Source organism: Arachis ipaensis, chromosome B3 (genome assembly GCF_059453495.1).
Source record: "Arachis ipaensis isolate K30076 ecotype BB chromosome B3, ASM5945349v1, whole genome shotgun sequence".
Lineage (NCBI taxonomy): Eukaryota > Viridiplantae > Streptophyta > Magnoliopsida > Fabales > Fabaceae > Arachis > Arachis ipaensis.
The window spans coordinates 15,513,494-15,539,529 of record NC_142438.1 but is presented as its reverse complement, the minus strand read 5'-3'; the positions used below and the strand labels follow the sequence as shown (position 1 = coordinate 15,539,529).

Sequence of the window (26,036 nt, the reverse complement as noted above, 5' to 3'; positions counted from 1 at the left end):
AACCGAGGAAAGTCTGAACTAGAGTTAAACATTAATTTATCGTCATAATTTCGTTATGCGCCCAGCCCGCCCTATTTCGTTAGATCAAGCAAAGCCCAAACCCTCACTCGCCATCTACGACTCCTCCACCATCGACGGCAGCTACAGCCACCGCCAAACATCGGCCGCAACGCAGTCAGTAACGCATTGAATCTCGCTGCCTTCTTCTCCTGTTATCAACAGCGGCGGCTGCGGTTTGCGACAAGGTTTCTCTTCCATCTGTAATTCTTTCTAACAAAGTTGTCCCCCCCCCCCCCCCCCCCGCGGGTAGTTCTTGATAGTAATTTGTAGAATCCAGCTTGAGATTTTGTTTGATCAATGCAGTATCGTCGCTGGTCTCTTCTTTCTCTTTCCTTCTCTCCCTTTCTCTCTAGGTTTTCCTATGCCTAAGAATTACTTCTTGATGTATTGTCTGAAAAGCAGGATTGTGATGACTGATGAAACATGTTATAGTCTAGTAATTATCTGAAGATATTTTGAGGATTATTTGTTAAAAAAATTGCATTGGAAGTCTAGTTGCCATGTTCAAAAGGGGGTTATTTTTAGACGTGCATTTTTCTTGTTTCTTCTGGTTTGCATATTTCTTGGGATGACCTTGAGAAGCTTATTAGTATTAGAATTATTATCCTTAGTAGAGTAAGACTGTTGCTATTATCATTTATGACAATTGGATGCCTGCGGTTCCGAAGAAATCGGACATAAGTGACATTCCAGAGTCTAGACATTCATAAGATGAAGTCATTTGATCAAATGCTACTTTAACCCTTGTGATTAGGTTTCAGTTCTGAGAATATGCTCGTTGCTGTCTGAATAAAATCATTAAGGCTAAGGCATTGCAATGCTGTAACTTCTATTTCCCTTTGGTGCGGCCCTTACCCGGACCCTGCATAATAGGGATGACAACTTGAGCCGACCTGACCTACTCCGCTCCGAATGGGACGGGTTTTTCAACTGTTGACTGGGTTTTGGGGTGGGTACAGGTATTACTTGATGATAATTAGTTGGATATGAGAGCGGAGATGGGTAGTGGTTGCCCCGCCCCATATCTGTCTCATACTCACCCCGAACATACACAAATGAGTGTTTGAGATAGATTATCGGATTTGATGAATTTAAACATTTTAAGATTGCTAAGGATTTGCAATGTGGCGACTTAATTGTATTTGGAACTTACATGATTTTTATAGTATTTGGTATTTTATTTTCATAGGCTATAGATTATTCTGTGAAACGCTTGATGCTTTACTCCATGGCTACCCATTTTTATTCCCCGGGGTAATAGAAGCATTGGACTTTTCTTTCTCTCCACTTGGTTACAAATGGGCTTGGGCTTCGGGCCTAATGGGAGGCAAAAAGTGAACTAACCCATCCTAAATTCCAAACCAACTGAACTTGGCTCAGTTGGCTCGGACTTTGCTTTCTGAAGTAGCCAAACAGATAGAGATCTTTGAGTACGCTGTTTAACACTTTGAGTTGTAATAACATTTGCAGCCCTTAGATTTTGTTATTGAAAAAAGTATAGAAGAGTGCAAATGCCTCCATTAAAGTTGCACAACGTTAAATTTCAAGTTGGGGATTCACTAGAGTCAAAGTCCTTCCAGCGAGGTTATCGTGGTGCATGGTTTCGGTGCAAGGTGTATATCTCTTCTCTGGTCTAATTTTTTGCAGAGATAAGATTCTAAACAAAGGGACCAAAACATTTTTTTTTTTCTTATGCATGCAAATTTTCGCAAAACATATGGCAATTGGCAGTAGGGCGCTCCATTAATGCTCATCATTTTTCTTGAGGAAAATCTAGAATTGAGTTTATATTAAGAATATAACATTTTGTATATATAAAACCTTCTAATTTTTACCACTTTTCTTTCAGATCAGAGAAATTCGCCAGAAAAATGATATGGTCACCTACCTGCTGGAGTATATTGACTATCCTGACCAAAGTATGTCTTTTCGGAGTTAAAACTCAACTTATTGCACGTTCATATGCTGTGTAGCGTAAGTTCTTTTTATTTTATATTGGATAGTGTCTCATACTTGGGTCCATTTCAAAATTAATGCGTCTTCTTGAAAAGAAAATATAGTGTTTTCTAGGTTGGCTGCTATTTGCTATTGCCTACTATGAATACTTTAACTATTGACATATTTGTCATAGAATCCCATCATTCTTCTTTTGCCTTAGTAAATGGTAAAGTTAAAATGCCTGGCAATTATAATATACCATGATAGTTGCAAGCCTACGTTTTAGTTATAATTGCTATGCTACTTGCTTCCAGAGCCTATTTGGACCAAGTTATATCAGAAGGGCCCAACTAGTATTAGCAAATCAAAGAGATACAATATGGAGTTGATGGTGCGACCTTCATTTCCTACCATCTATCGAGAAAGTGAAAAGCCCGATATCAGTGCCATCTCAGGAGTGATCATTATTGTTGATAACACATGGAAGGTGGGGGATTTGGTTGATTGGTGGAAAGATGATTGCTATTGGTCAGGAAGAGTGACTAAAATACTGAGAAATGATCAAGTTAAGGTGATACTTCTTGTCTTGCAGTTTATCTGGCTAAGGTGATACTTTTTAACTAGCTTTAAATTCTAGAAACCATGGAAAGGAAAGTTATTTTCCAGGATTCGTCCTGTCTAACAAAAGCTATAATTTTTTTTGTTTCAATCTTCTAGAAGGTTTCGTAAGTTGCACTTCATTTCTTTTCCGATGGTCAAACTCTAATTTATTTGCTGTAACTTTTGGTCATGTTGAATTTTGTCCTAATCCTTCCAAAAAATCCAAGTTCATCTCCCAGATTTACTGAAAGTCCATGTTTTGAACCTTCTACTTGATCTTTGTCTATCTTCTAATGGTATTATCCAATGAACAAATTTTACACTGAACTTTTAGCCTTTGCCTACTCCTTTTCTTCTTCAAAGAACAATTATCCATATAATTGTAGGTACTTTAGTAGTGCAAATATCATAATTAGTATATCCAACTTATGCCTGAATTCTCCTTATAGATTGATCTGCTGCCAGTTCCATTTGGCGAGGGGATGTCTGATGTAGCTTCAAGCAGGGACCTGCGCCCTTCATTGGATTGGTGTCCGGAAAAGGGTTGGACAGTGCCTATGCCCACTGTAAGTACTTATAATCCCATAATTTGGCTTATCTTTCTATCTGTAATTATTAATTAATATTCAATACATAGTATGATATTTACTCCTTATAAGTGAAATGATGTTACATTATACCATATTTTAAACTTAAATGATATTAAAAGTTAAAATGATTATATTATTTACTTTTTATTTTCAATTTCAATTGGGTCCTCAAATTTGGCAAACCTGATTGAATGTCCTTATGTGCTTGGAATAAAAAATTTCACCAGGGAAATGTTATTGGTATTGTTTTCACTTGTAGACATGTTTGTCCCATATAGAGCTGTGTTCGTGCCTTACTTATTTCATCTTTGCCCAACTTTCATTTTCTTTAGGATTATCTGTTTTATAATGGAGCCTTTAGGTTTGTTTAAGTTCAGTATATGAGCTTTCTGCATAATTGGTTTCTAGAATGAAAATATTGTGGCAATGTGCTATTATTGGGTGGGAGAGGATTGCCTATATTAAGAGCATTTTCTTTCTTCTGAATTTCTTTTGTTGAATTTATTCTATGGCTTCTCTTTGGTGCTCAGCACATGGTCTTCTTGAAGGCAGAAGTATTTTGCAGATGCTATACACTATACAGCTAGCTTTTAGTAGTTTCCTTTATTTTGTTAAGTTTCTCTCTTTTGTTCTTCGCTTTTGAGGATTTGTTTTTCTGTCCTCCAGTACACATGTTTTGCTTTCTAATAAATTTCCTTTTGTTAAGAAGTTGTGGACTCAGTTATTCATAGGAAAAATGATGTTTCTGAAAAAGAGAAAGCAAGGATCTGTGAGACTATGTGGGGTTTGAAACTAGTGGCACAGTTTTAATAGTCATTTGTTTGCTGTGGAAAAGCAACAATGATACGTTTGTAATCATTGTATGCATCTCTATGGTTTAAAACGCATGTTGATTCTTGTTTGCAACAACTCACCCGAGAGATCTGTATAAATTTTCATTAACAATGAAAATGATGTGCAAAGATGTGTTTTGTTGGACTTCTAAATTTCCAGTTACTGGAAAAGTAGAAACCTTCCCTCTTTTAAGAAAGAAGCTTTCAACTCTGCAACTCTGTCACCCTAGCTCTTCTATTGCCTCTTTGTTTTTCTTCTCTTCTTTCCAGTGTTTTTTCTTCCTTATCTTTGCCAAAGCTTTCTTTTCCTTGATTTACTCTTGCAAAGAGTCATTCATCAAATTAGGCTTGGGGAATGAAATCTCAATGTGAGGAAACCATGCCTAATTGTTTTAAAATAGCATATATGGACAATTAGGTTATATGCATATAGGTGTATGATAAGAAAATGAGGAATTCTGCTTTGCACAAAATGCTTTTTGAAAAGAATCAAAACAATGGAAACTTGAAAACACTAAAGCAAAAACAACTACGGTCTTTTCTCATCAACTGGGTACGTCACATGGGTATCTAAATTTTGTAATTTTGGTCACTTGACCTCATTGGTTTTTGAATAGTTAAAATTATCGCAATCCTTGTTTCCGTTAATCATTTGTCTTAATATGGTATATGGTTTTCTGCTTTGCGTGAAGATTGTTTTGTTAAGATCGTTTACACTCTCCCGAATTTGTATTCTCAAAGATTTGTTAACGACTTAACGTGCAAAAGTTGCAGGAGGGTGGACACGGGCGTGTTTGTGCTGAGATAGTTAATCCACGAAGTACAGGTAAACAGCATCAAAATATACATTTAGGGACTATCAAATGGTTAGAGGAAAAAAATTAACTGACTTTGCATTTTGTTCTGGTTGTTGAGACATTCTTTTCTATAGATTTGAACAGAACTTGTAATTTTCTGTTTCACCTAAACCACACTGCAGGGATTAACATCCATGCTTCGGACGGAGCAGTGGAGGTTGGTCAGCCTGCAGTAAGGACATATTCTTCACACTCTTCTCAGAATTCAATAGTGAAGAGAAAGCAATTTGACACTGCTGGAAACCGTACGGAGATTGATGAAATTGACAGTAAAATCAGAAAAACTTGTTTTTCTGATAGCATTTCAAGTTCACACAGTATGGATGCATCAATTGGAAATACGGAAAGGATTCCCACAAATGGTGAATCCAATAATCATGAGTATCCCTCAAAAAAGATGAGAAGCAGCGATAACCTTGGTTTGAATTCCATGTCTTCCAACACAATAGAAGCAGCAGTTTTGGACTTGGAGGAACTTGTAAATAGGATCAAATGGTTAAGGGGTATACTGAATTTTGGGATTCCATCTTCATGTACTAAGCAACCATCTTGGGAATTTTCCCAACACCATGCAACCTAATGTTAGACCTCAGGCTAATATGATTTGGTGTTGAATACTTTATACATAGTATACATTTCCTATTTTCGGCTTTGCATTGTTTTTTTTTTCTATTGTTTTATTTTGCTTCACACGGGTAAATAAAGCCAAACAAAAGTTCCAGAAATTAGATTTAAAGAAACAAACATCTCATTAGCCCATTTAAGCAAGTGATGGAAGTTCAAATCTCGTTTTGAACATACAGCAACTTATTGATAAGTTACAAAGGAGATAGTGAGATATCATGAGAAACAAAAGAAAAAAGAAAATGTTCTTTTGTATTAACCAGTGGCCATGTCTTAGCCATTTAAATCAAGGACTAAAAGAGAAAAGAGCACATGCTAATTTGGATTGCAATTGGTAAATCTCAGTCAATTTAGTGTTCACATTGCAAAACTATTAAAAACACTATCAAATTATCAATGAAAAAAGAATATGGAGTTAAAATGATTCTCCTTGGCCTTGGTCAGAGCACCATTCAGTTATACAATTTTACAAAGCTGAAAGATACACAGGCTAACGAAATTTCCACAACTTTATTGCAAGAGTGCCAGAAAAACAATACACGTCTCAACCTCCTTATGTTGAACTGTATTCATCCAACAAAAAGAACAAGAGATATATGATTGTAACAAATTGTATAGTGTAATACTTGCAGATCAGTAGTATGAATGCCTTAATACTTTTATGGTACAAAAGGAAATCAACTATGAATATATTTGTACAGGACAAACTAAGAGACCTCGGAGTTACTGTGTCAACTGACAAAATTAAATCCTAAAGTCCTCCATGGCCAGCCGCTGCTTAACCGCGAGAGGAAACAACTTGGGACAAAGCAAGAATTCAATGTCTGATTTCAACATTCAAAATCGCCTGAGCTAGAGTCGAATCAAATCGAGAATAGAGCAGAGGAACCCTTCAATAAAAATCAAAATGTATGAAATAGTGTTCAATCCTGCATACCAAGTTCAACCTCAAGTTCATCATCGTCTTCAAACAGCTTCAAAAGACGAGCATGCTGCGCTTCTCTCCTCTTCTTTTGCCATAATTTGAAAAGAAAAACAGATAGTGCTAACAGAGCCACCACACTGAGGCATACTATAATTATCTTGATCCCCATAGAGCTTTTATGACTTACATCTTTATCTTCATTTTTGGTACCAGATGCCTCAACAAGTCCTTCAAGAACACCCAACTTTCATGAGCCAGTAATAACCATAAGAAACTATATAGATAATTAAATAAATTTATGATTCCCAATAGTATTATGTTATGTTATGTACTTATGCATGAATAATAAATCCCAAAGTCATAGCTATCAAGCTATTATTTCAAGGCAGAATATTAGGCTTACTACCATGTCATCAACACGGTGAAATTTTCAAGGTTTATGAAAATTTCTAAATTCTAAGCATAAAACAATATAAATAAAAACAAGAAGTGAACAAAAATTTTGAGACCAATCTAATCAGTACAATCGGCAAAGCCTACATGAAAACCCTATTTAGCAGGTAATTAATCCCTAAAAATTAGCATGAATAAAGAACCGTACCAGAAAGGATTTGCAGATGCAGAGAGATCAAGGCTAAGAGAACTGGGTATGGCAGAGATCTCATGCCTTCTCTCTCTCTCTCTCTCTCTCTCTCTCTCACACACAACAAAATGAAGTTGAAGTGTTAACTTCGAGTGCCCGATCCCGATTGCGATCTTAAAGTTTGTTTGAGATTAAAAAACTCTTGGTAACGGATCTGGATATGGGGGAAGACTAAGAAGCATGGAATCAATAAATATTGGGAGTTTTTCTATTCTTCGAAAGGATTATAGAGATTGCTGCTTTGGGGTGTCAATTTTTAGATCAGCAGCACTTACCAAATTCATTCAGATTATTGTTGAGATCATAAGATGAGATTGTAAGATTGTATTAATTATTACAGGATTTATCTGAGTCTACCACTTTTGGTCTTTAACATGACATTTAATGCGCGTTTTAGCTTTTACAATATTCTTTTGACGGTAATTATGTAATTTTGGTAATTTAAGTACACTTTTCTGTTGTAAAATAAATAAAGAAAAAGTAATAAAATAAAGTATAAATAAAAAAATATTACTATCCGTATTTATTAATATTATTATAAAGATAATATATTAATATTATATTAGTAGTATCTGAATAAAAAAAGTAAAAAAATGTTTTATATAAGAGAGAGAAAAAAAATATTTGCTTTATTATTACTGTGTTTTTTTCATAAACAAAGGCCTCTATTTATAGGCGTATATGTTAGTAGTTTTTCAAACTATATTAAATAAGATTCTTTTCGGAAATTTGAGTCTTGTCGAAAATGGGCATCCACCTCAGACTATCTTATTACAATACTCCCCTTGGATGACCATTTAGAATTATACCTCATTAAAATCTTACTAAAGAAAAATCCAGTAGGAAAAAATCTTAGTGAAGGAAAAAGAGTACAAAATCCTTTGTGATGGGGACTGCCTCATTAAAAACCTTGTCAAGAAAAATTCAATGGGAAAAAAATCTGACCAAGAGAAAAATAGTATAAATATGGGAGGATTTTGGGAGTGACTTTGTGAATAAATCTGCTAGATTATCACTTGAGCGGATCTGTTGGACATTAATTGTCCATTGATTTTGAAGATCATGAGTGAAGAAGAATTTGGGAGAAATATGCTTTGTTCTATCACCTTTGATGTATCCGCCTTTAAGTTGAGCAATGCATGTTGTATTATCTTTAAACAGGACAGTTGGAGCTATCTTCTGATCAATCAGTCCACATGATGACATAATATATTGGATCAAACTCCTCAACCAAAAACACATGCGACTAGTTTCATGTATCACTAGTATTTCAGCATGATTAGAGGATATGTTGCTGCAATCGTCTGTTTCGTGGACCTCCATGATATAGCTGTACCACCATATGTGAATAGGTATTCTGTTTGGAATCTCCCTTTATGTGGATCAGACAAGTATCCAACATCTGCATAGCCAACTAATTGTGACTTGGATCCATAGGGATAAAACAATCACATATCAACCGTTCCATGAAGATATCGAAAGATTTGTTTGATTCCACTCCAATGTCTTCTGGTTGGAGAGGAATTATATCTTGCTAGTAAATTCACAGCAAATGATATATCAGGTCGTGTATTATTAGCAAGATACATTAGTGCTCAAATGGCACTAAGATATGGTACTTCATGACCAAGGATATCTTCATTTTCTTCTTTAGGACGGAATTGATCCTTTTCCACATCCAAAGATTGGGGTACTCAAGGGATGTGACTTATCCATATAAAATCATTTCAAGATCTTCTCTGTGTATGTTGTTTGATGAATAAAGATCTTCTCTGTGTATGTTGTTTGAATGTTGTTTGATGAATAAAGGTCTTCTCAAGGGATGTGACTTATCCATATATAATCCTTCTGTGTATGTTGTTTGATGAATAAATATCCCATTTTTTTATATGCTCGATTCGCAGGCCGAGACAAAATTTAGTCCTTCCAAGATCTTTCATCTCAAACTCCTCTTTTAGAGTTTTTATAATTGTTGGAATATCTTCAGGAGTTCCAATGATATTTAAATCATCAACGTACACAGCAATTATAATGAATCCAGATGCAGTTTTCTTTATGAAAACACACGTGCATATATCATCATTCTTAAATCCGTTTTTGGCCAGATACTCAGTAAGACGATTATACCACATTCGTCCAAATTGCTTTAGACCATATAAAGATCTTTGCAATTTGATTGAGTATAACATTTGTGAATATTCATTGGATGGTTTAGACATCTTTAGTCCTTCAGGGACTTTCATATAGATATCCCGATCTAATGAGCCGTATTAGTAGGTTGTTACCACATTCATTAAATGCATATGTAGTTTATGATATGCAGATAAATTGACCAAATAACGCAACGTTATCGCATCCACTACAGGGGAATACGTTTCTTCATAATCTATACCGAGACTTTGTGAGAAACCTTGTGCCACAAGTCGAGCTTTGTAGCGCACAACTTCATTTTTCTCATTTCGTTTTCTCACAAATACCTACCTATATCCAACAGGTTTTACATCTTCTGGTGTACGGACTACAAGTCCAAAGACTTCACGTTTTGCAAGTGAGTCTAATTCAGCCTTCATGGCTTCTTCCCATTTTGGCCAATCATTCATTTGTCGACATTTTTCGATTGATCTTGGCTCAAGATTCTTACTTTCATGCATGATTACGGGACATCGCGTTCTCCTTGGTCTTTCTCTGCTGTCTTCCCGGTTCTCCTCCGCGGTTTGTCTCGTCGGAGGTCGAGTGTAAATTAGGGGATCTCGCAGTCTTTTTGGCAACTCCCTGCTTTCCTCTTGGCTTTCGATTCTGATCGGGGGTTCGGGGTGCGTCTGGAACGACTTCTTTGGGGACTTCTCCCTCTCCTTCGAGGAGATCGGGATTGATCTTGTCCAGGAGATGGTTGGTAGCGCTCCCGGCTTGCTAGCTCGCGCTCTAGGTTCTGCACCCTGTGACGCAGCTCCTGCATTATTCTGGCGCTGTCACTGTCTGTTCCTCCAAAGGGGCGCCTCTCCTGAGAGCGCGAGGGTAGCTCGGGTCGTCGCGGGGGGGACCTTGTACATTCGCGGGAGGAAGCCACAGATGCCACCCTACCAGTTCGGGGAGCCATCTCTCCCCCGCGTGGTTCGCCTCCGTCATCCGCCTCCACAGGACCTAACATAATTGAGGACAGACCCCACAGACGGCGCCAATGTTCGGTACTTCGAGTACCGGACGGGTCGAGGGCGTTCTCCGGGTAAGATGGTGGGACTCGGCCTGGATCTACGTCTGGTGAGCGAGACGTGAGGTTGAACGACCTTCCGAGCTGCTGGGGTGCAAAAGGGGAGGGGGTGCCACCTGCAATGACACTCCGATGCTCAAGTCAGAAAAATTGTCCAGATGGCAGTAAGAGTAAGTGAGATAGTGACGTACCTTGGAAGAGGGGTAGAACCCTCCCCATATATACCCTGTCAGTAAAACGGACTCCACAGGGGAGGTCTCCTTCTTGAAAGCTTCCTCTCCCAATTGTCATATAACTGGCTACAGGAGAGCCAGTGTCCGGGTCGTGGTTCGAACGTGGGACGCCTGCTATGTCGGCCCCTCGGGTCGGGTCCTCCTTTACAAAAGACCGGATCGGACAATGCACCGACTGGGCCGGGCCATAACAGTTATGTTAGGCCAATTCATATAAGGCAACTACTAATATTTCTATCTATGGTTTGTCTGAATGTATTTTGTTCATGAATAGTTGAACACAATAATGATTATCATTTAAAATTTCTGCTCTAATCCTGTAATTTTATATTTATTTTATTTTATGTAAGAAAAATTAAAATGATTAGATTTTTTTTGGTGAACAAAATGATTAGTTTTACAATAAGAATAAGCCGATAAGGTGAATAAATCGGCTTGTTTTTATTGTTGGGCCATTATTGATTCGAAGCACATGGCGACTCCAGAGCTCCCCGGACCCCAAAACACAAAAGCCCACACGGCGAACGAAAATTTGCGCTGTACGCCAGAGAATCCTTTAGCGCCAAAATTGAAATTTTATTTCTGGTTTCACTGTACGAGTTGTGGCTGAGAGTCCCTTTGCATAATCATAATCATAATCATCATTTTTTAATTTAATTATTAATTTTTGTCACCGAGCCTCTTCCTCGCTGCTGATGAACCAAAATCGGAGTGGGAGTTTTGAAATCTGAAATGATCGAAATGACATCCAATAACCCTTACGAAATCATAGACGATGATGATGAGGTATGGATATGGAATTCGATGGTAATTCACAATTGGTTACTACCTAAGTTAGCAGCTTTCTATCTCTCTCTGAATTGCTTAGTTATCAATTTTAGGGGTTTGATTGGGAAGCAGCTGCAAGAGAAATCGACGTCGTTTGCCAACAAAGCAAGTGTGTTAGCAGCAGTGGCTGTGATGCAAACGGGAAGGCGAAGGCGAAGGGAAACAATGGCGACTCATCCCGGCAATCCACTCTCGATCAGTTTGTGGTCACTGCCAAGAAGGAAGCCCCAGTGCTTCAGGCCCAACACGAAGAAGAAGAAGTCCCAACCTCCGCCATCCACCACATTGATGCCGACGCAGCCAAAACTTGGATATACCCTGGTACTTTGTCTCTCTCATTAATTTTTAAATTTTAAAAGTGTTCATTTTGAAATTGCGGATAGAATTCAGATGAAGGAGAAGCCAAGGGAGAGTGTAAAATCTAGAGAGGAATTTGTCATGATTAATTTTTCTCTTGGTAGTCCGGTTAGTTAGAGATAAATATGTAATAGATAGATAGATAATTGATTATCCTTAGGGATTATCCATACTGTATTATGAGATGTTTTTAGCTCACCTCAGCTTGAAGAACGATGTTGCTTTCTTTTACTTTTTTTTTTTTTGCAGTTAATGTTCCTCTCCGCGACTATCAATTTGCCATCACCAAATCCGCACTTTTTTCAAACACATTGGTGGCATTGCCAACAGGATTAGGCAAGACACTTATCGCTGCTGTTGTTATGTATAACTACTTCAGATGGTTTCCTCAAGGTAATGGTTTAAGTAACTGCCACTGTGGATCCACAACTTTTTATACATGGTTATATCTTTGTCTGTGATTGCCAATTTTACGTGCAACACAAGTATATTGGTATGTTTTACATCCTTATAAATGCAAGGAGAGAGCCATTCTCAGAATTTGCAACACAAGTCCTAATGCAAGGGTGGCTCCTTTTACATATTTGCTTTCTGCTGTTTCTTTCTGCAACAGGAAAAATAGTCTTTACTGCTCCTTCTCGACCACTTGTCATGCAGCAGATAGAAGCATGCCATAATATTGTTGGAATACCCCAGGTAGGAACTGTTTTCTCCTTCATCTTTCCTTGAAGGATAATTCTGAAAATTTTTGGGTGAACATAATTACAGAAATGGACAATTGATATGACGGGTCAAATAAGTCCTCCCAAAAGAGCTTGTTTTTGGAAAACAAAGCGGGTTTTCTTTGTCACCCCACAAGTGTTGGAGAAAGATATTCATTCTGGTGAAGTTCTTAATCTATTCAATATTTATCTGGATAATTATTTAAATGTTTTGTATTCTGTGCTTTGTTTCATTTGATATCCACTGACTTTGTTCATGATGTGATTTATTTAAGGTATATGCTTAGTAAAGTACTTGGTGTGTTTGGTTATTGATGAAGCTCACAGAGCTACAGGAAATTACTCTTATTGTGAAGCTGTTCGTGAGGTTTGTTTTTCAGTACATGTTTATTCTTCATTTATACTATGTAAAGTTGATTTATCCCAGTTGTCTTTCTTTGTAGCTGATGGCTGTACCAGTGCAACTTAGAATATTAGCATTAACTGCAACCCCAGGATGTATGTTGGTAACTTGGTATTAACCAAATTCTAATTTGGTTGTTGTTTACTTGAAAAACCAGTTTGTGCTCTAATTCTAAGTGTGATATTCAGCAAAGAAGCAGACAGTCCAGCATGTTATTGATAATCTTCATGTCTCCAAGCTTGAATATCGCAGTGAAGTTAACCATGACGTTATCCCATATGTTCATAACAGGAAGATAGAGTTGGTAGAGGTAGTCAACCCATACCTATGTGGAATTTAAGGTTATATGTTTACCTTTTTGAGATCTTTGTCTCCATATTACCAGGTTGCAATGGGCCAAGATGCTGCAGAAATAAATGATAAGCTTTTGGATGTCATACGTCCAATAGTAGCAAGGCTTAATGATATTGGGGTCATTCAGAATAGAAATTATCGTACTGTATGGCTCATTACCTACTAATTTCTTAATTTTTCTCCTGGTTTCAGATTTTCTTGCTTACCTTTTAATAGCAAATAATTACACGAGTTAGCAATGTTTTCATTGAAGCTCCTCAAAGAATGGATTGTGCTTCTTCTCCCCCTTTGTTATTAATCACCTATTGAAGAACCATTTTAAACTCTAAAGTTGGCTTTTTATTTTAATGAGTTCTATTAAAATCATAGGGTGTAAACATAGTCAGATAATTTTTTGGAAATGTTTAACAATAAATAAGGCATTTTAATCCTTAACATATATGATACTGGAAAGTAACAACAGTAAGTCCTTGCTTATACTTGTCTTTTTTCTGTTCTCTTTCTTTCCTACATTTCTGTCAAACTGTTCTCGCGACACCCATTGTCAACTTAGAAAGCCTTTTTGTGCGTTACACCCAAGATGTTAAATAATAGTTTGTCCAGAGCTGTTCTGAGTAATAAGTTCAATACAGTGATAGTGATATGGCAGGAGCATTGATTAGTAGCATTGTTTCATAAATTTGTAATTTCTACGACGATCCCCGTTTGGATTCCTTTAGACTTGTTCGACTGCATGGACATTTCTTTTTCTAGTCACATTGCCGAGCTTCTAGGAAATTATATGCCTGTCCCTGATGTTTATTATCCAACTGCTTTGCATGAACAATTAAAAAGTTGATTATTTCTAATTGGTTTTTCTTAGCTATTGCTATTAAGCTTCGTTTTCTTCTCATTGTTATCTAACATTTCTTTTGGCCTGAACTATAACTACGAAGACTTGATTAGACACGTTAATCACCAATTACACTTTATCTTTTGAATGATTGACAGTTGAGCCCTTGTACGTTACTTGAAATAAGGGAAAAGTTTCGTCAAGGACATAGGCAAGACCTTTCTAATATCAACAATGTAGATGTCGAAGGGTATTTTGGGGTTCTTATCACTCTTTATTACATCCATAAGCTACTTTCAAGTCATGGAGTAAGGCCAGCACAAGAAATGCTTGAAAGAAAATTGAAGCAAGGGTAGGCCCTTGTTATACATTTATACATAAGTGTGCATAAAAAAAGTTGCTTTTGGTTATTATATACAGATATGATTTTTTTTTAAAACCTACTCTGTATGCAATAGAAATTTTAAAATATTTTGAATTTTGTTGGTCCCTATGCTTGTATGTTCGTTAGTAAATTTATCCCGTTAAGGGCTTTCTGAGGATATTTTCATTATCTTTTGCATTTATTGTTCTATGCTAACCTCGTCAAAGTTTCAATACAAGGTTTTTCGCAAAATATATGAGTAAAAATGAAGTTATGCTGAAAGCAAGGCAACTGATGCAGCAAAGCTTGTCTCATGGAGCATCTAGTCCTAAGCTCTCCAAAATGCTAGAAGTACTACATGATCATTTCAGTATGTAAAATTTCTGTTGTCAATTATGTGTATTTTAATAATTGGGTTAATTATCATTTATCAATATCAAGGGTGTTGATTTTTTTATTTATGCTGCTGAGTGCTGACAGTAATGTAACAAAAAGAAATAAAAATGCTAAAAAAAAAAAGAATTGTCGCCAGAATTGTACTGCCAGAATGATGTATGTGGCAATATTATTATGCTGGTTATTTTATAAAAAGATGCCCTTGCGCTTATTTCATGTTTAGCTGGTAAGAAGTGTATATTAAGGAGGCTTGGTATTATGTTTCAGAGTTTGTGAAAATTAAGATGAATATGAAAAAATGATCAAATTTTGGTGCTTTTATATTTTCTACTATACTTTCCTCTAGATGATCCTTTTGCTTAATTTTATGAATTTTTGCTGAAAGTTGAAATTGATGAGATGAGGGTTTTATAATAGAAAGAAACAAAGGAACTAAGGAAGCAAGAAAACTTGCAGAATGCTTTTTCTAGTACTATAAAAATTATTTGTCACCCTATCCGTGATTTAAGGAGTATTGCTTCTTGATAATGTGAAAAAAGCATTATTCTATTCTTCTGAACCAGAAAATTTGCAAATGGATGTAATGCGCATCAGTGAATACCATCTTTGTTGTGCTTGCAGAAACCAATGATCCCAAAAGTTCAAGGGTGATTATCTTCTCCAATTATAGAGAGAGTGTCAGGTAAAATACAATTGTGTGATTTCTGTATCTTATTCTGTGTAGTTTACAATGACCTTCTGCCAAATTGAATTTTTTTGAATGATAATACAATAGGGACATTATGGGTGCACTTGGAAACATTGGGGAACCAGTCAGAGCTACAGAGTTTATTGGTCAAAGTTCAGGTATTTGATGTGACATTCCTTTTTTTTAATTAAAATAATAACAAAAAACAAAAAACACGAGAGGTAAAAGTAAAACAAACTAAGCCAGCCTAACACTAACTCTGAGGTATGTCACCCCAGCCTTGTCCTCCTGAATATATTGTTGCATCTTTGTTGTGGCCTCTATCCAGAACTGGAAGCGGATTGCATCGTCCTCCCCTCTTAATTTATTTTTGCCTAATTGTTAAATTGTTGTTGACATATGCATCTTTCTTCTTCTGTTTATTTATTCATAAGAAATATCTTATCCTTGATAATATAAATTGTTTCCTTCATTGTTATTATTATGTCATTCATGAAAGAATATTTTCATTTTAATGATTTACAGGGAAAGCAATGAAAGGTCAGTCCCAAAAAGTTCAACAGGCTGTGCTGAAGGTAAGTGTTTCATTTAGTATTAGTATTAAAACTCTTTCATATACTTACAATGTTTACCACAGAAATTTCGGTCCGGTGCCTACAATGTTATTGTTGCTACATCAATTGGTGAAGAAGGTCTAGATATAATGGAAGTTGATCTTGTCATATCTTTTGATGCAAATATTTCACCACTTAGAATGATTCAGCGAATGGGAAGAACTGGAAGAAAGCATGATGGACGAGTTGATATCCTTTGGTTTCCAGTTTTGTGTATTGGCTTGTTAACAATGAGAAGCAATCAATGTTGATGGGGAAATCTTATTTCATGTTCTACAGAAGTTTAAGCATTTGTTAATGATTCCTTAACAATTCTTACTAATTTTAGCTTGTGAAGGGTCAGAGTTGAATGGCTACTTGCGGAAGAAGGCAAAGAGCAAGACTATAAGTAAACACATGCGAAATGGGGGTGTAGATAGCTTCAACTTTCATCCTAGTCCAAGAATGGTTGGAAACTATTAGATAAATTTAAACTCCTCTATTCTCTGTTTTATGATTTTGTTTATGTTGGCACGTCTACTATGCTTATCATCTAAATCCTGTTAAATACTTTTGTAGATTCCCCATGTCTTCAAACCTGAAGTTCAATATGTTGAGATGTCAATTGAGAAATTTATTCCCCGTGAAAAGAATGTGAAAGATGTCCCTCTTCCATTTTCTCCATCCAAAGATAAACTCACTGTTGCTGAAATGGATTTACTTAAAATGTATTTCCATTCTACTGAGGAAAATACAAGTAGATTGTCTCTCATTGCCTTTCCTTACTTTCAAACCTTTCCTTCTAGAATTCATAAAGTGAAGCATTCCCTTAGAACAATGATGCTTATAGACGCAATGCAGCATTTGCAAGGATTAGAAATGTGTCCCGGAAATGACAAAACTACTCTTCAGGTTTTACATCCTTTCCTAAATTAGTGTTACTACCATACTGTTAAATATGACCATAGATTCACAGTCATGCTATGGTCTGTTTTTTTTTCTTATTTTATTATTGTTCAGTAAAATGATGATGCCTTCTGTTTAATTCAGGAAGGTTCGTGTTTAGGAAATAGCAAGCCGTTTTCCATTTCTGAGGCCAAACATGGTACTTATCATCTGTTCATTTTTCTGCCCTAACTTGGACAATAAAGACTGTAAGAATCAACACACCAAGTACAAGGCCTGTTTTAGATAAAGTATCCAATGTGATTCCGGAATGGGGATTAATTTTGTTTCATTTTTATCTTTCCTTTTTTTAAAAAAAATGTGGAGTAACTGTTCTCTCTCCACCCCACCTTATTCCGCGCCTTCTGTGTGTGTGTGTTTTGTTGTGAAATAATTCTGCAATTTCATGTGAAAAATATAAGGTTTTTGGGTTAAAATTCCATAATATTTTGCTTTTCTAAGTGTGCTATTATTCCTCTTATTGTCATTTCAATTTATGTTTCACAAAATTGTCAACATGATAGAAAAAAATGGTGGTGCAATACTACAGATTTCATTTTCCATATTAATTCTTTCTTGATGGGACTTATCCTTTTCTGTGAAGTAGCATTTTCAACTTGTGTGAGGATTTCCCAAATACCAAAAAACATGTGAAATTTATATAATTCAGTAGCTAGTGGGAATTTCTTATTGTTTGTATCTTCTACTTCAGACACTGAATCATGCTATAGGCATACAATGGAAAGGAATGTTGACACCGTAAATTGTATGAACTTGGATTCCCATCCTTTGAGGATTAAAACCAAAGATACTATTGATCTAACTATACAAGAAGATAGTACTTTCGATGACTTGATTGAGCATGAAGAGGATTCACTCCAGGGTGATGAGATAGTTCCCGAGACTCCGGTTGCTAATAAAAGTGCATCAAATGGAGGAGATAATGCTGGTGAAACGACCAACCTTTTGGTCAAGACTTCATTGTTTCCAGAAGATGTATGCATTAATGGCATTAGAGAAGGAGAATTTAGTCCTCGCTTAACTGATTTCATTACAAGTGGTGTTGTTCCAGAGTCTCCAGTTGATGATGAACAAGGTTAGTGTCTTCAATCATAATGTACCTTTGCACACTATATTTGACTTTTTTTTATACGATTGAGTGTGTTTTTTCACAGTGACATATAATTACTTCTGAAACATTTAATTTTCCAGAGAAATCAAGAGGCAAGTCTATAATTCGAGACTGTATTTTGCCTGTTCGACTCCACGAAGAACAGGATACATGTCCCTTGAGTTCTATGCGAAGTGAAAAAGTTGTAATTGAGGGCAGTACTGGAAAGAATGTCTCTGATTCTCCAGTAGATAATGGAACTCGAACTCCTTTACTTGAGTTGAAGAATTCTGCAATTAAAAGACGACGCATCATTATTTCCCAAACTGAGGAAGGTCACTCACACATGTCTGACCCAAGCTTCAGGGAAGAATCACATTTAAGCTCTGGTAAAATGCCTGGAACTGTAAGTATTCAACCTTTGCGCAAATTTAAAAGGTTGCGGAAAGCTGCAGATGGTGACAGCAAAGTTAATCAGGAAAACAATGATCCCACCCGATATAAGCATGTTCAAAGTCATTTTGGTGAGTCTGATGCACCCTTTTCCTTTGTTGAACTAAATGTAGAAGTATTTCTACCACGTTGAACATAATTTTTAACTAGTTCCATAATGAATATATGCGAAAACTAAGAGGTTAAGCTGTCCTACTTTTGCATTTTAGGTAAAAGGAAATCAACGAATGATGTGAGAGACTTCATTGAGGAGGAAGCTGAGTAAGTTTAAGCCAAACATTCGCCGAATCTTGCATTTATCAATGTTGTTGTTGATGATCATGATGATGTTGTAGTTGTTTGAAAATTAACATTGAAGTTAGCATATTTTTCATTGATGATTGAAGATAGGATTAAATGTTTTTTGGTTCAAAATTCATAACTATTTGCTTGACTGACTATAATTTTGTTTTTTGATATTGATCCAAACATTTTCAAATTTTATTGGTTCTTAAAACTTATGATGAATTTGTTTCAAGAAGTTCAAACTATTATTTAAATGAGTTAAACATGTAAAAAGAATATTATTTCAGTTTAACAATAAAAAACGACCCAGAATATGGTAGGAAGTGAACCAAATATCTGTACAAAATTTGAACCAAAAATAAAAAAGGAATCAAAATCAAAATTTGCGATATTTCTAGTACCATTATATTCAACCTAAAAGATATATTGAAATATTATGCAAGGAATGTGCATATATCATGGACATTTTGTGAAAGCATATCCAATATGATGAGCTATTCAATGTCTGCAGGGTTTCTGCAGAGGCAAATGTATCTAGTGACGAAGATGGAGAAGATGATGTTTCTTATGACAGTTTCATTGATGACAGGACAAACCCTATAGGAGAAAGTCAGCCTGAAGTTAGTAGAGTGGACATGATGGCAATTTACAGGTATTTTATTCATATTCCTCATTTGTCAGCTTTCCATAGGAGGATGCATAATTCCAGACATGGTAGCAAAATAACTCATAAATTCATCTTATAAAATAAACAAAGTGGATTGGTTGGTTCAAGTGGTCTACACTTGTTCCCTTGAATAAGATTGCAGGATTCAAACTTGGTAAATGAATTAATGAAAATAAGAAGATAAAAACAAGCGACTGAACAGATTAGTCGGAGTATAGGTAATGTTAGGTGTTGACCTTTGGTTGGGTGATTCTGTTGAATAATTGGCATATCAATGAGTCTACGAAGACAAAGAAAGTTTAAATTTCCTAATCAACCATTAAGCTTGAAGAAAAAAAAATTGAAGAATGATAAGATGAAATTGCTTTTTAAATCACTAGATGAAATTGAAGAATGATAAGAATGATAAGAGACGAGGCTAGTGTATGTTTTAAAAAAGCAATGTCACATTTTCAAAGAGAAACCTTGTGACTAATTAGTGAGGCGTTTCACAATGTACATACCTTTACCTCTTGTATTATCCTTGTTTCTTTCTTTGCTAGTTTGTAGTATATAGAATCTTGTCAACTTGATATTAAAGTTGCATAATGACTCACTAGAATCAACTCTGCTGCAGGCGTTCTTTGCTTAGTCAAACGCAGATAAATGGAAGTTACAGCTCTTCTGCCATGTTCAGCCCTGACAGTGTTACTAATGGAAGTGGGGGCTCTTCAGGCAAGACAGTAATGAGTCATGTTCATGGCAACTGCATAGACCAAGAAAAAGTGCCTTCAACTAGTTCCCTTACAGGAAACGTTACAAGTCGTAAAAGATTGTCCCTTTATCATTCAGGAGGACACCTTCCAACTATGAACCTTGAACAAGAATTTGCACTTCAATCAAAGAAAGACTTGGTGGATGCCCCTGATTTTACTGTGGATTATCAATGTGATGATCAATTTTATAACGACCTTGATCTTGATGAGTTGGAGGCACAAGCAATCTCACTTCATAAAAAGAAATTAGGTTTGTCAACTCAGAAGCAAGATGCAATCCCTCTACCTCCCTCTCTGAAGGAAGATAGCTTTTGGGCTCCATCGTTTGACCTCGGCATATGAGAAACAATTGATGCAGCTTGCTACTTCCGTTTTGTATATTGGTTAGATTAGATAAATCTTTATGATTCACCTTTTTGTATATTCATTTATGTGGATTCACGCCCCAATGTTGTTTGGCTCCCCCTCTTATGGACATTGCTAAGGTCAATTACGACGGGAGTGTTTTTACTGATTGGTATTTGGCTGGCTTTGGTTGTGCCATTTGTGACAGCGCAAGTAAATGGATCAAGGGCTGTTTGGATTACTGTCACAATATTAATGTCTTACATAGTGAGCTATTTGCAATTTGGAGAGGTCTGGTGCTGACTACGGTGTCTGGCCTGGGGAGAATCTGGTGTGAAAGACAGCATTGATGCTTTCTCTTTGGTTAACAGTACTGAAGATACATGGGCTCTTATGTGAGAATGGAAGGTTATCATCAAGTTCATTCAGCGCTCCGCTGCATGCTTAGGACGGCTGAGTCCACAGGTTCCATATGTAGCCCAGACTGTGCTGTCGAGGCTCATGTGGCTAGCGATCTGGCCTCTTCGGATTCCCCTGTTCTGTTTCTTTTCTTTGGGAGCTTGGGGGACTACACAGCATCCCAATGTTGATATGGTGATGAATTATAAGCACAACAAATGGACATCATATCACTAGGCTTTTGGTTAATGCTATACAGCACGCAATATTGTTATTTATCATGAGGGATATTTATTCATTTTTACATAAGATCATTATGTCGATTCATCTGTAATTATAGTTAGTTTATTACAAAAGATGGATATCAATATTTTCCTAGTGACACTAAACTCCCATTTGAGGAGACATTAATAAAAAGTAACTGCGTGATTTTTATTTTATATTTTCACATAAAATAGTAAACAAAAGTTTATTATGTTCTTGAAAAATAAAATTACTCTTTATACATATAATTATCAATGAAACCTAGAAATGAAACAAGTCAAAACCAGTACATACTACCTACCTAACAACTAACAAGAAGTTTTCTCAGCGGGTTTTTCAGGTTTTCGTTGTCTCTCGATAGCCCTAACCACTTCTCAGCAACCTGACTTACTTTTATGTGTATATTCCCTTTCTGCCAGCACGTTGTAGAATTATAGACGACGCAGGCAAACTATTCCAACAATGTAAGGGGTACAAGAGGGAAACATGATTTTCCTTCCTACCTTAACCTTAATTCATCGACAAGAATATTTTAATTTACAAAGACGTGCTGTGTACATCAATTTCCTTATTTCTTTTTTTTTTTTCATTTTTATTTTTATCTTTGGTTACTGATACTTTATTTATGAGACATCAGTTTCCCAATGCTGAGTTGACTTTGTCTTCATTGGCAAATGCTGACTTCTGTCTACTCTCTAAAGACTACTCAATATCCTTTATAGCATCCTGCATTTTAACACTGGTGAGTCAGATCGCAGGCTCGGTAATGCAACAAGTGAATTACTTCTCTATTTCTCAATGATGATCACTTTTGCATGTATCTTAGAATGCAAAATTGCAAATGCGACTATCATTAGGCAATACCTTTGCAAGTCGAGTTACATATGCAGCAGCTAATCCAGTGGCTAACAGTCCTAGCCCAAGCGTCAGCAGCTGATTGCTTCCTCCAAGTACATTAAGATCAGATTCTTCTTGCTGTCAATGAAAAGCACAAGTGATATCAAGCAGCCAATCAATAATTAACAGAGGTCCTGAAGGCAAACAACTATTGCATTTAAAAACAGCAACTAGTGTAAACAAACGATATATGATTTCACCAACATAATTTCATTCACCCTGTCAGGATATTAGGATTCTTAGCATAGTCTGCCTTCACTCTTTCAAGTGTAATCTATTCATTTGTACCTATGTCCCTTTTTCCTGGTGTAGTCCAGGCAGATAAGTTATCCATTCAAGACAAACTTGTGGCTGAAATAATCTGAGTGAGAGACGGCCTTAAAGAACTTGAGATTCATCACAAATTAAATAGATGTCACAGTCTTCCCCTACAAACGAATATCGACATATAGGAGGCAAGAAACCATAAACTCGTTGAACCAACTTTGATACCATATAACAGATACCTACTGCAGCTATGGATGTCATCCAACCAGGACATAAAGTGCATAAAGTGCCAACCACTAAAATTAACAATGTATACTTCATATGCTAATGCCCATAACACTCTGATCTGACTATATCTCCCATCGAAAATTAATCTTTCTACACATAACCTTAACTTTTTTAAGTTTTGCTGTAGATCTGCCAAGGAATGCTGTACCAGGTTTTCCAATGAGCTTTTGTGAAATTGCAATATCGATCAAGGGTAAATACACTGATCTCTTGAGATTTGGTTTACAATACAGATGGCACCTATTAATTTTTCATGCCTAAACTAACCTCGCATTTATATGGGAGGTTAATGTGACATTTACAAAATACAGGATCATAAAGTGTCATTAAAAATACATCTTATGGGAAGTTAGTATATATTTTTAAAAATAGAAGGGTGCATTATGTAATATCACCTAATCTCATGGAAAGTCAATGTAATCTACTTTTTGTTAATGAAAACAGATACCAAACAGTATGCCAACATGCCTTTCAGCATCATCCATTTCTTCCTTTAACACCATCTCATATTCCTTCCAAGAAATATGCATAAAAAAGATGAAGAGAACAAAACAACATGAAGGTACTGTAGGGCAAAGCAATAAAATGATAATGACTAAAGTACTAGCATAACAAGAACACAATGCCATTTTCTTTTTAAATAACTAAGTGCGAACTCACAATTATTGCTCTTCCAAAAGCACCAGCACTAACGTAAGCCCATGTTCCTGGAAGCATCCCCAACCAACTGCATGATAATCATTAGTTAGCTTCAAATTTGACATTCAGGGCAATTCCATTTAATATAAACTTAATAACAGATTTCCCAGTTTAATTTTTTTAGAGCACAATGAATTAATGGCATTTTATAATAAAATAACCTCTGATGAATCAATGCAAACATATTTTCACGAAGTTGTGCCTAGTTGAAATTGTTACAATAAAATTCATCGGAAAGCACCTGATCATAAAAGCTGTGGTCTTAAGTTTTTACCACCAGTTCATAACATTGCAAAACATTAACAATCATTGGAAAGCCAGTGCATCTTCCAAATTCAACTAGAATCTAGATGAGGCTACTGTCAAAATTTAGAGTCGCTAAAGTGTTGCATCACTTGTTATAGGAAATATTGAGTAGCGTAAAGACTTGCCTACATAAGTTACCATTCATAGCAAGTTAAAATTTTGTTTTCTAATCCAGTCTACTTTTTAGCATTAATGACACAAGAACTTATGAAACTTTTCCACAACTAGTTTTAAATACAAAATATTATTTCCAGATAAGTAGCATAAAGTTTAAAAACACAACGGAAATCAGTATAAAATTGATATTAACTAATAATAAGCACCATACCTTCCCAATACATATGGAACAAACTTGACAGATGTTAATCCATATAAATAATTCCCCAAAGAAAATGGGAGCAGAGGGCTCAAACGAAGCAGGGTTACAACCCTGAACCCATTCTCTCCAATTGCTTTGTCAATAGCAAGAAACTTCTTGTTTCCTTCCACAAGTTTCAAAATCCGCTCACGAGCAAAATATCGTGCAATTAAAAAAGCAACACTTGCTGCCACCTGCAATCCCTTCAAGTATTAGATTCAAAGCAACACTTGCTGCCACTTATATATGTAATTGTACTAAAAGTATTTGATCAAATAGCATGATTCTTAATTAATGATTAGTATACTTATGAACAACAGTGCATTAACTTGAAACAAGAAAATATCGACATAATTACACAGATTTGTAGTCAATACAAACAAATGACCCAACACAAATGAATCGAAAAAGAAATTGACTCACTGTTCCACTAATGGAGACTATGATGGTGCCAATAACAGACCCAAAAAGAAGTCCTGCTGACATTGTTAAAGGAATAGCAGGAATTGCAAGTATCTGAGACAACATCAAAATGTAAACACAAAAAGTCAGGTCAAAACAACATCCACAGCAGAAGACGAAAACAAAAATATAATGATAGAGACAAGAAAGACAATATAACTTGAAGGGAACAAACTAATGTGCACATAACAACACCGAATTTGCATATGAAGCATTAAGCATTGAAATTGAAGGAAGGAAAATGATACCTCCAATCCAGCATAAACTGCTACAAATAATGCATATCCAGCTGGACCATAACCTGGCACGCACACAGAAAACAAAACCGTTAAAACAGAAGAAGAATTCGAAGACGAAGAAGAAGAAGAATGGTTGGATGTCAGAATCAGTTAGACCTTCGATGAAGACGGAGAACTGACTGAGGAATGAGTTGATTTGGTCCTTGTAGAAATAGCCAACAGAGGCAAAGCCGCCAACGGTGCCGACAAGCAACAGACCGGCGAGGAGTGTGCCGGTCAAGGTGGAGGAGGAGGAGGAGGAGTCAGGTTCGTTGTTCTTATCGGCGTCGACATCGACGTCGTCGTTGGGGCTAAAAAGACGCTTGATGGTGGAAGGAGCAGTGGTGACCTTGCGGAGCTGCTCCTGCTGCTTCTTCTTGGTCTGCTTGAGGGAAGAGCATGGAGAGAGGAAGTGGAAGCGGCGGTGCCCATGGCCGTGGGGAGTGAAGATGAAGGAAGAAGAAGAGGTGGTGGGTTTGCGAGTGTGAAGAATGGAAGAGGAGAGGCATGGCAATGAGAGTGTGCGCGTCATAGCATATGCTATTGCTAGCTATGCCGGCTACACTGTACGGTGCAGTTGTAGAAGCGAAGAGGAGAGTGTGGATGGATGAAGATGTAGATGAAGATGAAGGAAGGAAGGTTCTTGCTGTTGCTGTGCCTCACTCTTCTTAGCTCGATTCATGTGTTTGCGTTTCCCATTATTATTTTTGTGGCTCCCCTTTAAAAGCAGACTCCCTCTCTCCCCTAATCTATTATCGCTCCAAAGTCCAAATGCCTCGTCTGGAATATTCCTCCAATACACACGCAGTTTGTTGTGTCAACGATAATTCAGGTACTCGTGTTATTACTTTTTCCCGCAAGGGTTTACAAAAAAAGGTTAGATCACCTGATCACCCGTAAATATTATTTTTTTAATATTTAATTAATAATAATTTATATTTATATTTATAGATATTTTATATAGATATTTTATATATAAAATATATAATTTGTATTTATATTTATTAAAATTTTATATACATAAATTAATATAATTTATACTCATATTTTTTAAAATTTATATACATATATTAATAAAATTTATTTATTAAAAATAATTTAATATTTGTACTGATAAAAACTAAAAACTATTGACTCCCACAAATTTTTTGATCTAATATATCTTTTATATTGTTATTAGCACATTAATTGAAAAATAAAATTAAGCAT

The 26,036-nt window shown here is 36.1% G+C and overlaps 4 protein-coding genes across 7 annotated transcripts; 2 read left to right on the top strand and 2 right to left on the bottom strand.

Annotated features, from left to right (window-relative positions):
• Positions 1-5,534, top strand: LOC107629774 (uncharacterized). 4 transcript variants are annotated; one of them, XM_088509358.1, is made up of 7 exons: positions 1-245; positions 815-1,673; positions 1,910-1,979; positions 2,313-2,569; positions 3,048-3,164; positions 4,790-4,847; positions 5,001-5,534. In XM_088509358.1, exons 2-7 carry the CDS (start codon positions 1,572-1,574, stop codon positions 5,456-5,458), a joined length of 1,062 nt encoding a protein of 353 aa, XP_088365484.1. In that variant the 5' UTR covers positions 1-245; positions 815-1,571; the 3' UTR covers positions 5,459-5,534. The 4 variants fall into 4 exon arrangements, with proteins under 4 accessions (XP_088365484.1, XP_016188146.1, XP_016188144.1 ...); XM_016332658.3 differs by having other exon boundaries at positions 16-245; positions 1,531-1,673; XM_021118272.2 differs by having other exon boundaries at positions 64-245; positions 1,531-1,673; positions 4,796-4,847.
• Positions 5,535-6,280: 746 nt separating this feature from the next.
• LOC107629776 (uncharacterized) lies at positions 6,281-7,229 on the bottom strand. The gene is made up of 2 exons (XM_088509359.1): positions 7,029-7,229; positions 6,281-6,655 (listed from the first exon to the last, which is right to left on the bottom strand). The coding sequence occupies exons 1-2, from the start codon at positions 7,090-7,092 to the stop codon at positions 6,426-6,428; spliced, it is 294 nt and encodes a 97-aa protein (XP_088365485.1). The 5' UTR covers positions 7,093-7,229; the 3' UTR covers positions 6,281-6,425.
• A 3,734-nt stretch (positions 7,230-10,963) lies between these two features.
• On the top strand, positions 10,964-21,448 carry FANCM (DEAD/DEAH box RNA helicase family protein). Its single transcript, XM_016332656.3, has 23 exons — positions 10,964-11,297; positions 11,393-11,660; positions 11,946-12,089; positions 12,310-12,392; positions 12,465-12,579; positions 12,694-12,785; positions 12,862-12,916; positions 13,010-13,131; positions 13,207-13,320; positions 14,166-14,359; positions 14,611-14,741; positions 15,389-15,449; positions 15,543-15,613; positions 15,981-16,030; positions 16,093-16,258; positions 16,389-16,516; positions 16,628-16,960; positions 17,099-17,153; positions 17,706-18,089; positions 18,206-18,628; positions 18,767-18,818; positions 19,354-19,494; positions 20,126-21,448. The coding sequence occupies exons 1-23, from the start codon at positions 11,244-11,246 to the stop codon at positions 20,604-20,606; spliced, it is 3,717 nt and encodes a 1,238-aa protein (XP_016188142.1). The 5' UTR covers positions 10,964-11,243; the 3' UTR covers positions 20,607-21,448.
• On the bottom strand, positions 21,415-25,695 carry LOC107629775 (SNARE associated Golgi protein family). Its single transcript, XM_016332661.3, has 7 exons — positions 24,945-25,695; positions 24,798-24,850; positions 24,511-24,603; positions 24,058-24,281; positions 23,385-23,451; positions 22,137-22,247; positions 21,415-21,998 (listed from the first exon to the last, which is right to left on the bottom strand). Exons 1-7 carry the CDS (start codon positions 25,357-25,359, stop codon positions 21,975-21,977), a joined length of 987 nt encoding a protein of 328 aa, XP_016188147.1. The 5' UTR covers positions 25,360-25,695; the 3' UTR covers positions 21,415-21,974.
• Positions 25,696-26,036: the final 341 nt, after the last annotated feature.

Coding starts and splice junctions, on each gene's coding strand:
- LOC107629774 (XM_088509358.1), top strand. CDS start 1,572: ATGCCTCCATTAAAGTTGCACAACGTTAAATTTCAAGTTGGGGATTCA. Junction 1,980..2,312: donor TATTGACTATCCTGACCAAA/GTATGTCTTTTC, acceptor ACTTGCTTCCAG/AGCCTATTTGGACCAAGTTA. Junction 4,848..5,000: donor AGTTAATCCACGAAGTACAG/GTAAACAGCATC, acceptor ACCACACTGCAG/GGATTAACATCCATGCTTCG.
- LOC107629776 (XM_088509359.1), bottom strand. CDS start 7,092: ATGAGATCTCTGCCATACCCAGTTCTCTTAGCCTTGATCTCTCTGCAT. Junction 6,656..7,028: donor GCATCTGCAAATCCTTTCTG/GTACGGTTCTTT, acceptor GTGTTCTTGAAG/GACTTGTTGAGGCATCTGGT.
- FANCM (XM_016332656.3), top strand. CDS start 11,244: ATGATCGAAATGACATCCAATAACCCTTACGAAATCATAGACGATGAT. Junction 14,742..15,388: donor AGTACTACATGATCATTTCA/GTATGTAAAATT, acceptor TTGTGCTTGCAG/AAACCAATGATCCCAAAAGT. Junction 18,629..18,766: donor GCATGTTCAAAGTCATTTTG/GTGAGTCTGATG, acceptor TTTGCATTTTAG/GTAAAAGGAAATCAACGAAT.
- LOC107629775 (XM_016332661.3), bottom strand. CDS start 25,359: ATGACGCGCACACTCTCATTGCCATGCCTCTCCTCTTCCATTCTTCAC. Junction 24,851..24,944: donor GTTCTCCGTCTTCATCGAAG/GTCTAACTGATT, acceptor TGTGCGTGCCAG/GTTATGGTCCAGCTGGATAT. Junction 24,604..24,797: donor CAGTTTATGCTGGATTGGAG/GTATCATTTTCC, acceptor ATGTTGTCTCAG/ATACTTGCAATTCCTGCTAT.